The sequence below is a fragment of the Podarcis pityusensis genome, assembly GCF_964106645.2.
Source record: "Podarcis pityusensis genome assembly, chromosome: 1".
NCBI classification, from domain to species: Eukaryota; Metazoa; Chordata; class Lepidosauria; order Squamata; family Lacertidae; genus Podarcis; species Podarcis pityusensis.
Window position 1 is genome coordinate 122,286,514 of NC_138028.1, and position 14,839 is coordinate 122,301,352.

General features: G+C 43.2%; 1 protein-coding gene across 1 annotated transcript in view; it reads left to right on the forward strand.

The window, feature by feature from the left end:
• NAB1 (NGFI-A binding protein 1) overlaps window positions 1-14,839 on the forward strand; it is a 48,502-nt gene that overhangs the window by 11,600 nt on the left and 22,063 nt on the right. The window contains exon 2 of the mRNA XM_080971429.1: window positions 782-1,615. Coding sequence (XP_080827555.1) covers window positions 797-1,615 — 819 coding nt within the window. The 5' untranslated portion in view covers window positions 782-796. The remainder of the gene's footprint in view (window positions 1-781; window positions 1,616-14,839) is intronic.

A 14,839-nucleotide genomic window follows, 5' to 3' on the forward strand; every position in this document is an offset into this window, starting at 1 on the left:
CCGCTAACCCAGAAATAGTGCTTCAGGTTAAGAACTTTGCTTCAGTAAGAACTTTGCTAAGTAAAATTGAGTTGATGAAATTGATGAAATAGAGGAGGTTTAATTACATTATTTTAATTTTAAAATACGTAAATGAAAATAAGGTTAGAAGGATTTGCTGGAAACACGATCTGAACTAGAATACAAAATTGGGAGGTGAGAGGAGGTCATGGAAATAAGTAAAGGGAGAAGGTTGTATAAAGGTTTAATCTGCTTTTGTTTTATCTTAACTTAATGTATTTTTATATTTTGTGTTAAGTTTTCTTTTTTATTCTATCTTATTGTTGTTGTTTTTTACTTGCTTATTTTTTGCTCTGTTATGGTTGAAGTTTTCTTTGTATTTTGTATGTTTTTCCTTTTCTTTTTTGTAACTTTAAATTTGGAATAAATATTATTAAAAAAAAAAAAGAACTTTGCTTCAGGATGAGAACAGAAATCATGCTCCGGTGGCGCGGCGGCAGCAGGAGGCCCCATTAGCTAAAGTGGTGCTTCAGGTTAAGAACAGTTTCAGGTTAAGAACAGACCTCCAGAACGAATTAAATACTTAACCCGAGGTACCACTGTACTCTCTTTGTTGTACCATGCAAGATCCTGTAACTAATAAGTTTGTTCACTAGCAAACCTCCCTTGCCACCCAAAGCACAGACGTTTTGAAAGAACCAACGAGGGTTGGGAAACGCATCTGGAAGTGGACATTCATTTTGTTACCCTTATTCTTCTTCTACTTCTTCTTCTTTTGCAGGGCTCTCCACCCACCATGGCCACAGCGTTACCCAGAACCCTTGGAGAATTGCAGCTGTACCGAATCTTGCAGAAAGCCAACCTCTTGTTCTACTTCGATGCCTTCATTCAGCAGGGAGGGGATGACGTCCAGCAGTTGTGTGAAGCCGGGGAAGAGGAGTTCCTGGAGATCATGGCGCTCGTTGGCATGGCCAGCAAACCTCTTCACGTCCGAAGACTGCAGAAGGCTTTGAGAGACTGGGTGACAAACCCAGGCCTTTTTAACCAGCCTCTTACTTCCTTACCGGTCAGTAGCATCCCAATATATAAGTTACCGGAAGGATCTCCTGCTTGGTTGGGAATCTCATGCAATAGTTACGAAAGGAATAGTAATACCCGGGAGCCTCACTTGAAGATTCCAAAATGTGCCGCCACCACCTGCGTTCAGAGCGTCGGTGCGGGCAAGTCTGACGGGGTGGGGAACTTGACGCTGCAGAGTGGCAGCGAAACGAGACTGTGGCAAGGCCACCACACTACAGAGAGCGAACACAGCCTTTCCCCAGCCGACGTCGGCTCTCCGGCCTCACCAAAGGAAAACACGGAAACCCTGGACGCGGCGGCGGCCCTGTCGGTCACCGAGTGCGTCGAGCGCATGGTTCCCACCCTCCCCAAAAGTGACTTGAACGAAGTGAAGGAACTGCTGAAAATCAACAAAAAGCTGGCCAAGATGGTGGGCCACATCTTTGAGATGAGCGACGAGGACCCTCACAAAGAGGAGGAGATCAGGAAGTTCAGTGCAATATATGGCAGGTTTGACTCGAAAAGGAAAGATGGCAAGCATCTCACCCTCCACGAGGTAAAATGGCGTGAGCAAGAATCAGTTTTCCCTGTTCTTTTCCAGTCTTCTTCTCAGAGGTTCTCTCGTCCTCAGGCCGCACCAGCCCAGTTACTACATTTTTCTTAGGGGAAGCACAGAAAATCCAAATCTTGTCAGGCCAGTAATAATTGTTAAGGCAGCAAGCAAGACCTTATAACATAATATTTGTACTTCTTTGTGTGCCTCCTTCACAAGAGGTCCAGAGGGTGGTAACATGAGAACAGGGCCTTTTCTGCAGTGGCTCCCCGTCTGTGGAATGCTCTCCCCAGGGAGGTTCGCCTGGCGCCTTCATTATACACCTTTAGGTGCCAGGCAAGAACAAACTCTTTAACCAAGCCTTTGGCTGATTCACATCCAATGCCCTTTTTAAAAGTGTTGGGTGTTATTGGGTTAGTTTTTTTTTTAAAAAAATGATTATTTATTTTGTGTTTTCATATTTTGATTTTATCTTGTGAGACCTGCGAGTATAGTAGTAGTAGTAGTAGTAATAATAATAATAATAGGGCACATTTTAAAAGATGCATCATCTAACCTGAAAGTTGTCAGGTGTCTTTCTGAAGAACAGGCTGCATAGCTAAAATGGCACTTTAAATGGAAAGCTGCTGTTTTTTCCCTGTGCAATTATTTATGTGTTGCCTTTTAACCCAAAGAAAGTCCCCAGTTTAGCTTAAAAATAATAATGAGAGAAACAGATTAAAAACTGGGGCAGGTGTGGATCACCTTTAAAAACAGTCTGGAATTAATGGATTATATAACTATACGACCAGCAATATCAATGACCTTAAAGATAGGCATGGCTTAAGTCAATTTGTCTCCTGCGTTATACTGGATGCCTTTAAAAACTGACCCAAAACTGGGTGTTATAAGAAAGTTTCAGTGGCCCTCCTAAAGCTAAACAAAGATGAAGTCAGTCTAAATTTCCTAGGAAGGGAGATCTATAACCAGGGTGCCAACACAAAAAAGACTCTGCCCCTGTTTTCGCCAACAGAAACTCTGGATGGGGCATAACAGCTAGCTCTTAAATCAGCTTTATTTGGGATAAGGCAGTCTTTCAGATATCCTGGCCCAAAATTGTTGAAGGTTGCTGTGTGATCTTGCAGAGTCTGACATCTTAACTAAAGTGATATTGCCTAGACTAAACATTTTGTTTCCTGCTCTGGTTGGTTGGTAAAGATTGGCAGTGCAAGTAGCCTGTTCCGTTAAGCTAGACCAGAGTTTCCCAAACTTGAGCCTCCAACTGTTTTTTTAGACTACAAATTCCATCATCCCTAGCTAGCAGAACCAGTGGTTATGGCTCATGGGATCTGTAGTCCAAAAACAGCTTGAGACCCAAGTTTAGGAAACTCTGAGTTTGACCAAAGGAACCGTGGGCACTTAAGGAAAGGCCTAATACACGAGTCTTAAAATTAATCTTGATCATTGTCCAAGCAAAGAACAGCTGCATCTCTAAGGAAGGGTCTAGCAGACTATAGGCCGAATTCTCTAAATTATTAAGTCCCTCAATTCACAAAGGAATGCATCTTGTCATTCGCTTCAGGAGTATCTCTTTACCAAATTGCATGTTTCTATGTTGCACATTGTAGCTTTAAATTCCAGGTTTAACCATCCTTGTTTGTGTGGGTACTATTGATGAACAGTTACAGTACATGCAACACAAAGCAAATATTGTGTCAGCATTTATTCATTTTACAGTTGATGCAACATTTCCCCCCTCACAATTTGGGGAAAACTAGCGAAGTATTTCCTTTCAGAAAATGCAAGATGAAAAAAGAAGGGCGTTGTAATAGTACTTCCATCCACCAGAGTTAAATTTACTGGCTGGAGCTCTGTGGAAATCAGTGGTCCTCTGACTTTAAAGCTGCAAAACTCTTTTCTTCTCGACGAAAAGCTTCCTGAGCAGTTTTGTGGATTTTAAAAAAACTCGTTTAGACAAACACATTTTCTCCTGTACCACATGATGGATATAAATTTATCGTGTCAACGTGTGTACTATAGTCTAAAACGAAAGAGATCCTCTGTTTTATCTTCAGATAAAACAAATGTCTGAATAGCAGTGTGGCCATTTCAGGGATGCAGACAAATTGCACTGTGATGTGAAACGCTAATCCAATGGTATTAAAACATTTTGCTTCCCTTATAAGGAAGGTACAAAAGTTGGGTTCAAAGCCATGGTTTCCTTAAGATAAAAAAAAGGTTTTGATTTGTGCACCACCTAAAAATTTAGCACTTTTTTTTTTTTTTTACAAGCATGAGCTATAGTCAGATGCTGAAATGGATTGAACAGAAGGAAGCATATTTTGAGTTGTGGTTGCTTGGATTGTAGAAGAAAACTTTGAGGTGGAATCTTCATCCGGTGATGCGTTTTCGTTCTTCCATCAAGTTTTTAAATGAGAGTGAAATCCATAGTTGAAACAAATAGGCTTTGCACATAGGTTTTTCTATTTTGTTCCAATTTTCCCACCTAAATTGATTTGTTTAGGACAGGGGTGGCCAACTCCTGAGAGACTGTGATCTACTTTCAGAATTAAAATCTGGCAATGATCTACCCCCACTTTTTTTTTAGGGAGGAGAAAAGCCCCGTTTTTATACAAATATTTTCTTAGGAGGGATGTTCCGTTTTTGGAGAGGGTTAAAGGGGCAAGGGGCAAAGGAAAAACGTCACTCACAATAATATAGCTTTGAATGAAAACAGTCACAGAGAGAAAGCTCCATCTTCCCTTCTACTGATCAGACAACAATGGAGGGCGGAGCAGGAGTCATTTTCAACGAAGATGAGGAAAGGGAGCCAGAGATCGACCCGCGATCTACCAAAACCTCGCGGGGATCTACCAGTAGCATGGCCAGGAAGGTTAAAGTGTTCATCTGTGGATTTGGTGGCATTATAGGTTAAACTACAGAGCCTAGGGCTTGCTGATCAGAAGGTCGGCAGTTCGAATCCCCACGACAGGGTAAGCTCCCGTTGCTCGGTCCCTGCTCCTGCCAACCTAGCAGTTCAAAAGCACGTCAAAGCACAAGTGGATAAATAGGTACTGCTCCGGCGGGAAGGTAAATGGCATTTCCGTACACTGCTCTGGTTTGCCAGAAGTGGCTTAGTCATGCTGGCCACATGACCCGGAAGCTGTACGCCGGCTCCCTCGGCCAATAAAGCAAGATGGGCGCCGCAACCTCAGAGTTGGCCACAACTGGACCTAATGGTCAGTGGTCCCTTTACCTTTACTTATTCTTTTGGTCAGATTTAGGTTATACAGTGCTACCTTGGTTCTCAAACTTAATCCATTCCGGGAGTCACTTCAACTCCCAAAACCGTTTGAAAACCAAGACGTGGCTTCTGTTTGGCTGCAGGAGTTTCCTACACTCACGCTGCGTTGGATGTTTGGCTTCCGGAAAATTTTCGCAAACCGGAACACTTACTTCCGGGTTTGCGGCGTTCGGAAGCCGATTTATTTGACAACTAAGCCGTTCGGGAACCAAAGTACCACTGTAATCGACTGGCCAAAGATAAATCAGTTGACTGCCTATTACTTAATTGCAGTCAAATACTCAATTAAGCAAAGAATGCCAATGTTTATGTGGATCTTACTTACCCCTCTCCCTTCACGATGGTGTAATTGACTAACAAGGGCAGCAATGACAGCAACACCAAATTTCTTCCATCGCCTATCTGCAATGATTGCCTATACCTCCCAAGTTGGAATGCAAAGCTGTCATTGGTGTGAAAGGTCTCTCCCTAGGGCAGCCTAGGTGAAAAACCAGTGAAAGTTGACTCAGACGCTGCTTAAATTTGGCTTGCTGCCTAATTAGAACAGCTGCCTTCAAGAGCTGACACATGTTTTTAATAGTTGGTGGTATTTTTTTCATTTCTGCTTTTCAATTTACTTTTTTCTTAATTCTAACTGTAGACTTAACTGGTGTTCAATGGAAAAAAGCCAAAGAGAAGAACTGTTCAGTGAATTGTTCGTATTTATAGAAACCTTCTTAGCACCGTAAAAACCTTTGATGCATTGTAATGAATGATATAGAAAGTTTGTCTGATTGTTTTGTTGTTTCTTAACTTGTTTTCAGAAGTTAACATAACCACCCAACTTGTGGATGACCAACTTTTTTTGTCCTAATAAAATTAACGCTTTAAGATGCAATCCTATATGCTTTTGCTTGGGACTGTTTCCTTGACCTTGGTGGAACTTCCTACTTAGAGTTCCTGGATAATATTTCAAAAGAAACTAAAATCTTTATTGTCTTGTAAAATGCCAAACCTCAGCCAGATCATCCTCTCCCTTAAGCAGGTTATGTCTGGCAGATGTTGGCAACTGCTGATAGTGTTGCATAAAAACATCATGTTGAGTTGCAGGTGTAGGAATCTTGTGTGTCGTAGGTTCTATCGCTAAGACCTATAAGAAAGTAGCCAGTGTTATTCAAAGGGCATACAGGCTGCTTTGGTTTGTTGTAAGCCAGCGTTCAAAATTAGCCGGGTGCCGGGTGCATTTTGCGACAGGCAACCCGCCTTTTGCGAGGAAGTGGAGATGTTTGGGGCCTAACATCATCTGGCTGACATGGCTGCAATGCCTCGCCAGTCAGCTGGTCTGCAGGGCAGCATGGCACCAAAATATCAGAGTTAGGCTACCTTCCCAGGTTAGTGAGTCCCATCTGCCCCTCCCCTCCCTCTTCAGCATGTACAGAAACCGCCTTCTTGGCCATTGGCCCCACTAAATAATAATTTATTATTTATACCCCCACCCATTTGGCTGGGTTTCCCCATCCACTCTGGGCGGCTCCCAACAGAATATTAAAAACACGACCAAACACCAGACATTAAAATCTTCCCTAAACAGGGCTGCCTTCTAAAAGTCAGATACAGTGGTACCTTGGGTTACATATGCTTCAGGTTACATACGCTTCAGGTTACAGACTCCGCTAACCCAGAAATAGTATCTTGGGTTTGCTTCAGGATGAGAACAGAAATCGCACGGCGGCAGCAGGAGGCCCCATTAGCTAAAGTGGTGCTTCAGGTTAAGAACAGTTTCAGGTTAAGAACGGACCTCCGGAAAGAATTAAGTACTTAACCCACGGTACCACTGTAGTTGTTTATTTCCTTGACATCTGATGAGAGGGTGTTCCACAGGGCGGGCGCTGCTACCGAGAAGGCCCTCTGTAATAACGCCAATGGCAAAAGACGAGGACTTAGGCTGGCACCATGCCTCAGATCACCTGGCTCACATAGCACTAGAGTGGTTCATGCTTTTCAAGAAGAAGAATAAAAAAGTTTTGCTGTTTTTTTAAAAAAGTGACTAGATGTTTTGTTTTGGCGCCTGCAAAACGTCAGGAGCCATGTGGTGAATAGCTTTTCTATCTCGGTTTCTAACGCTTGACTGTTGTAAGGTCTTCTGTCCCTCGAGTGGGAATGCAGAACCTCCAACATAATAAGGTCTGCCAGCTGATGTCATATATGCTGGGACAGGCAATAGTGGGGCTTGCATGGAAGGCAGTCAGCTGACTCGCAGTGCTTGGGAAGTGCTGTGCCCACAATTGCCAAGCCCTGTGCGTAATAATAATAATAATAATAATATTTCCCCAGCCACTCTGGGTGGCTTCCAACAAGAGATAAAAATACATTAAAACATCAGTCATTAAAAACGTCCCTAAACAGGGCTGCCTTCAGATGTCTTCTAAACGTCAGGTGGTTGTTTATTTCTTTGACATCTGATGGGAGGGTGTTCCAAAGGGCGGGCGCCACTACTGAGAAGGCCCTCTGCCTGGTTCCCTGTAACCTCACTTCTCACAGGAAGGGAACCACCAGAAGGCCCTTGGCGCTGGACCTCAGTGTTTGGGCTGAACGATGGGGGTGGAGCCGCTCCTTCAGGTATACTGGGCCGAGGCTGTATACCCTAGGGCAAGCAAACAACTGTTTGTTTGGTCTTCTGGAGTGCTGTGCCTGACGTGGCATGTTCTGAGGTTCGCAGGCTATGCCTTTGAGTGAACTGGCTGATTGAGAATTGTGTGGGCAAAATAGATGTTTTTGGCAATATCTCTGGATACACTATAAACTGGTCCAAATTGGGAGTTGATGTTAATAGGAAACAACTTTTTGGTTCAAACATTTAAACAATACCAGGTTTATATTTGCAATGGCAACATTAAATATCTAGGCATGTTAATGCCACGAGACTTATCTAAATTAGTGTCATGAAATGTCAACAAAATATATCATGAGGTATCAATAGATTGACAGATGGGAGTCATTGAACCTGACCATGTGGGGAAAAGCCAACACTCTTAAAATGAACATGATACCTAGACTAGTTTATATTTCCCCCCTCTTATATCTGAAGAGGAATTCCAGTTCACATACCGAGCAAATACTTTCGCAAAATTAAATCTTTTTTAGAAAATGCCTTTGGGCTCTTCAATTCCAAGAATATCTAGGCAAAAAAAATGCAAATACCGATAAAAGGAGGAGCATTTGGCTGATTGAGAATTGTGTGGGCAAAATGAGTTACTTAAGTCCTTGTGACATCAAGTATGTGGCAGGAGGGTGGCCCCACACATCAACCAGGCTTTGCCCAGGTGGATCTGCCAGCCAGATCCAGATTCCCCACCTCTGCTCTGGATATTGGGTGTCTGCAATCATTTGATTCCTAGAGAGAAGTTCCTTGGTGACTGACTGTCTAAAACAGGACTGTGGCCCTCCAGATGTTACTAAACTACAACTCCCATAATTCCTGATTATTGGCCATGCTGACTAGGGCTGATGGGAGTCTGAAGGGCCACAGGTTCCCCAGTCCTGGTCTAAAGGCTATTGTGAGTGTTTCACCCGCTGCTTCACTCATGAGTGCCATCACTCATAATGATCACCTTTGGGCTGATCAAGGACTGCAGTAACAAGATAAATCATCACCATCATCAGTAAGTTTATTGTACTAGCCGAAGGGTGTGACAATTTCATAAAAGTTTGCCGGATTACAAACCATAATTAAAACATACACCAATAATATATCAGTGATAAGAAGAAAGAGAAATCCAAAAGACCGTCACCCCAGCTGGTAAGAATTCAGTATCAACAACCTTGTATTTTTTTTATTCTTTACTATTTTTGGAGGTAGTGGAGCTTATTTTTTGCGTGTCCTGTGTATAGCACTCTAGAGCCCCACAAACATCACTTGCACTCCATTTTTAAAACTATAAATGCTACGGTTATTTATAAAACAACCCCACTACCAGCATCTTATCAGCCAGCTGTGAGGTGCAGAATTTCACTGGTAAGAGCAGTGAAATGCGTTTTAACTTGCTCATGTTTTATTTGAAAAAAGTATCCTCCGAATTATAGCATTTAATTTGTCACATGACTGGATTACTTGTGGGTTTATGGCAGGAGTGACGAACCTCTGGGACGCTTGCCACTCTTGGTCTGTCAGGGGGAACAGTTTGGCCCCCAATGCCGTTTCCCTCAAGCTGTGTCCACCCACTCCTCAGCTGACATCACTGGTGATGTCATCTGACGCGTGGGAGGTTAAGGTTTAATCCTGCATTGGCCAGTAGAGAACAAGATCACGTAGCCAAGGCAGCAGGATTTAGTCCCCGCTCATCAGCTGTGGGGGGATTGAAGCTGTGCAAAAGCACCTTTTGAAGCAGCTCTCTTGTGTGAGCTACTTCAAAGATGCTTTGCAATGTTCTAAGATGGCTTCTGTGAGACATGCAAAGCGTGTAGGATTCCACCAGATGGGTGCACCTACCCACCAGTCAGATTTGCCTTGCGGAGCCGGAAAGGATTCTCTACCCTCTATTTATGGCATTGTAAGTCTAAGCTGGTGGTAGTTCAATTTCCATCTCCTTTCCTTTTTTTGAGGCACCAATCAACCTACAAGAGTTTTGCATTAATAATAATAATAATAAATTTTATTTATATCCCGCCCTCCCCAGCCGAAGCCGGGCTCAGGGCAGCTAACAACAATAAAACAGTACAACAGTACAACACAACACAACACTCTAAAATCATTCATTATAAAATTAATTCAAATCAAACCAATGGCAAGCATTGGGCCAGAGCTTGCCGAAGGAGGGAGTCAGGCTGTGCCCTGGCCAAAGGCCTGGTAGAACAGCTCTGTCTTGCAGGCCCTGCGGAAAGATGTCAAGTCCCGCAGGGCCCTAGTAACGGCATGCATTACTCTGGTATAAGATCTAATGTAAATGAAACTAGATCACATTCTTGTTATATATTTGAATGTTGTGGCTCTTAATAGAATGAGTCAGATCTATGGTTTGATTATTTGTGGTACTAGTTTCGGCCTTTCATGGCAGCATGTGAAAACCAAATCTTCCTTACTCAAGGAAGCAATAAAATCTATCTGACCTAAACAGATTCTTTGTTTTTGTATGGATTTGTGTTCTGATGAGAGATTTTTAAAAGATAGGATACGAAATGCCCTGACATACTGAAATAAAAGTATGTGATTTTAAATCAACAACCATAATGTGTGTGTGTGTTTAAGATGCGTTGCATCCACGGAGAAAGGAGATACGTAATTAGTCTGACCTAAAAAGGATGTATGTCAGTGAATAGGACTAAATCTTATATCCACTTTTTTATATTGAGACAATACCTTCATTTGGAGGTGAATCCCACTGATTTAAATGTTGTTTTATGATTGCAGGCAATGGAGGATATGCAGAAATAAGATCTGCCCAAGGCAGCAGAATTTAGTCCCCGCTTGTCAGCTTTGAGGCAATTGAAGCTGTGCAAAAGCACCTTTTGAAGCAGCTCTCTTGTGTGAGCTACTTCAAAGATCCTTTTGCAGTCTTCTAAGACAGCTTCTGCTGGGTAAGCAAGAGTTTTGCCATAGTGTTAATTCATATGAAATCCATTCTTTCTGAAGTTCTCAGTGTTCAGAGACTTTTATAATACCTGCTTGATTCTCCAAATCTTATCTTCTTGTAGACTGACAGAACAATATGTAGCGAATGTCAGCATAAGCCACCACATTCTCACTTCATTTAGCTTTTGTTCCTGATGCGAAGATTCATTCCAAGGTCTTTGTAGTCACTGAGAGGAATTCATGGCTGTTGGTCTTGAGTGTGGCACTTTGGAAATTGTGAAGAGGGGAAAGAATATTGGGCTCAGCCTTGGCTAATGTAATTTCTTTATGTTGCAGTGGGACAAGGTTTCGGGCTGCTGGGTCCGTAAAATTTAGAATCCTCTAGCTCTGTGCATTGCTGCATGTACATAGGCATTTGACGTGTTGAATATTATAAAGTGTAAAGAGGGGAGAATGACTTTGTCACAGGGCAGGGGGATTTGATTTAAATCCAATTGATCCAAGCCAATCAGTAAGACTTGATTTAAATCGTGTGGTTTTTTACAGAAAGACTCATTATTAATATTTACAACCAGATGAAGGTTTCCGATTGTGCAAATGAAATAGAACTGATAGTTAATTCTACAGATGGGGCATTAGCGTGTGAAAACAGTCCCGATCCAATGATCCCCAGATGGTGGAGGTGTCAGGCGCCATCCTGACGCCCAGGTATCTTCACTTAGTCGCAAGTGGTCATAAGCTAAGTGCAAAATTTTGCCTGGTGCCTGGAGGTCTCCACCTTATAGTGGTATGGAGAACTGCTGTCTTTCTGGGGTCACCCACCTTGGGAAATCATCTCCCCCTAGAGATCAGGTGGGCACCAACAGCTGGGTGCTTCTGCCAGCCATTAAAAGCATTCCTCTTTACCCTAAGCTTTTCCTGGTTATTAATCCCTGCTCCTGCCATCTCTGGCTACTAAAACCTCACTGTTTTATTGATAAGACTTTTCTTGTTATATTTTGGTATACAGTTGTACCTTGGAAGTCAAACGGAATACGTTCCGGAAGTCCGTTCGACTTCCAAAACGTTTGAGAACCAAATCGCGGCTTCAATCAGAAGCCGCAAAAGCCCCGTCGTACATTTGGCTTCCAAAAGAATGTTCGAAAACAGGAACACTCACTTCTGGGGGCCGATTTGTTTGGGAGCCAAGGCGTTCAAGATCCAAGGTACGACTGTACAGAGGTACCTCTACTTACGTTCACCTCTGGTTCTGTATCCTTTGGGATACGCACGTGGCAAACTCAGAAGTATTTTTTCGGGTTTCGCCGCATGCGCAGAAGCACTCTACGCACCGTGCACATGCGCAGAAGTGCTCCACACGCTGTGCGCTTGCACAGAAGTGCTAAACCACGCCACGTGCATGCACAGAAGCAGCACCTCCAGATATGCACACCTCAGGATCCAACCAGAGCTCTGGAACGGATCCTGTGCCCAACCAGAGATACCACTGTACATTGTTGTTCTCTTCTGTCAACCACCTTGGTATACTGTTGAAATGAAAGGGCCATATCATTTTAATAGCCAGCAATGAAATAAACCTCAGCATCTATCATATATGACAGACGTGGCCAACTCCTGAGAGACTGTGATCTACTTTCAAAGTTAAAATCTGGCAGTGATTCAAAGTTGTTGACCACTAACCTTATGATTGCTGGCCAGATAACAGCCTCTGTTTCTAAACTCCGGCTTCTCTTATGCAACAATAGAAGCCTGCCCAGGGAGAGGGGCCGGGGCCGGAATGGGGCCAGCGATCGACCACGATCTATAAAAACCTTGTAGAGATCGACTTGTTGGACATCCCTGATATATGAGACCCCAGAGGAAAAATCGACAGTCTTCTATTGGGATTTGTTTTTTTAAAAATACTCATTTATTTTGCTTGAGAATTGCCTATCTGTGGAAGTTCAGTTATAACCTAGGCCTAGGGGATGTTGGCCTGAATAACATTGAGGAATTTTGCTGGCCTTACGGAGATACTTTGGACTTCCCTCAAAATTCCTCAGGTGTTTTACCTAACCAGGGAACCCCAAATCTGTTTTGAACTACTTCAGGTGAAATTTTGATGGCAACCCTAGTTGACGCCAGTTCTCTCTCACACATGAGGTTATTTAACATCAGGCAAATGTAGAGCGTGTTGTGACTTGGAACTGGCAGCTATAGTGTCAGTCTTAATCCAGCGAGTGAATGCAGATAATATGTCAGGAGCCAGTCTGTGACATTATATTCTGTTTTTCATTCACAGAGAAGTGGTTAGATGGGGAAAGGTCACACACACACACACACACACATCCCCCAGTTGGGAATGTCATAACAGAAAGTGTACATCTGGCAACTTTCACTTCTCCATTTTTAATAATACAGGTTATATTGGCTTGGATCCAAAAGTTATATGCACACAGTGCAATGGGCGTTGTGTTAAAAGAATGAAAAATATGGCAAATAAGGAATATATAGGCCATAGCATATGAACTCTAGCAGCCCGTATAAAATCTTGCACAACACCTTGTGCAAATGGAAACTTAATCTGAATTTGGAGCGTTTTTCTCACGCAACATTCCTATTCCAGCTCACAAACAGCCCTCTCATAAGCAGAACAGGGAGTATGATAACTGGGCATCTTTAGACTCAAGCTGCTCCTCTTCCTTCTCCTTTTATCATAATCATCATCCATCCATCCATCCCTTACTGTCTTCTGAGGAGACGATGAAGGCTGAGGGTGAAGTCTCCCATTTCTATGGGAATCTCAGACTAGTAAAAACCAGCCTCTTGATGGATACGGATTGGTTTTTGGAACAGTAGCTCCATCTCTGATATAAATGGTCTGGGCAACCCATCAGAAACTTATTTAGAGGTTCGTTCCACCTGCTTAATGATTCCGAGCTCCCATTAGTCTGTTTAGGCCAGTGGTTTTCAACCAGTGTGCCGTGGCACCCTGGGGTGCCTTGAATGATGGTCAGGGGTGCCATGGGCAAGACTGGCCTCTGTCCCTCTTTCTTTTCCTCCTTCCTCTGATGCTCTTTTGCGTCTCTGCCTCCCAAAGGCTTGCACAGCTGTTTATTGCAGCAGCCCTGGCTATAAGCTCCGCAAGCGAACGGTGCCTCTGGGAGGCTTCTGTCTTTGGGGCAGGGGTGGGGCAGACCAGAGACCAGTGTGTGTGGTTTGGGAGCTGCATTGTCAGGGGAAAAACAATGTTGTCCAGGGTTGTAAAGACTGCAGAGAGAATAATTGGCTGCACTCTCCCTAAAGATAAAGGGACCCCTGACCATTTTTTTTAAAAAATAATTTTTATTAACTGGCCAATCACATCAAATTAAATCATATCACATAAATTCCGAATTACAAAGCCGAATTTTAAATTTTGTTGGGGGGACCCATATTTCAAGATCCGAAGGGGAATTCTGATCATCTTCTTGCTGCTGCGTTAATGTCCCAGTCAGTCCAAATCAGTCCAAACAGAGTTCATAATTCTATCCCATCTTATCTTGCTGTTTCCACATCACATCTTGTTCATATATTTTCTCTTTTTTCTTTATGATCTCTTCTGATAGTCTCCTTAAGCTGATAAACACCACTAGTAATAATAGTCCTGTCTGAATTTTCCGTTCTTCCAATCCTCAAATCGAGATGGCTTCCTATATCATCTCCTTCATAGATAACATCACTCTTTCCATCATAGTCTCGTAAAACTGTCACTCTTAAGTCCCACTGAGGAGTTTAACCCACAATATATAAACAGCTCTATTTCTCTCTTTCTCCTCCCAGACTCAAGACCTCCGACAGAACTTCCCAATATGGCGACGGCATTTTTAACTGCATCATTCCAAAGCTCTTACACATTCCACGCTCTTCTTAAAACGTGCTTTGGTTCGAAAGTTTATCTCCACACAGCCTTAAATCCACAGCTAAAGTCCTTAAAACGACATTTCTGACTCGTGAGGGGAGGGGATTCTTGTTTAATCACATAGGAGAAGAAGGGAGAGTTTCCCCCCCTCCCCCATCAGTCATTTGCCGTACCTTGTCTTGGCGTATCTTCTCATGTTTTATTCTTATCTTGTTTTGTCAGAGATCTCTTCTGTTAGCAGTCTTTACTCCCCCTTCTTTCTTGAAATATGTGCATTCCTTTCATCCAAATTGTTTCTTTTGAAGTTCTTGCATCTAGTGGCGTGAATCAGGGACGGCATCCAGGAGTGCCGAAATCCCACAGGAGGGCTTTGTGCCTAGTGCCCCCACCCCCACAAATTCAGGGGTGGTAAAGGGCACAGCAGGCAAGGGCCGTCCCCCCCACAATCCTGGGGGGGGGGTTAAGGAGGCTAATTACCCCCATCATAGCCTCCAAATTACCTCGTGTGGGTCGGAG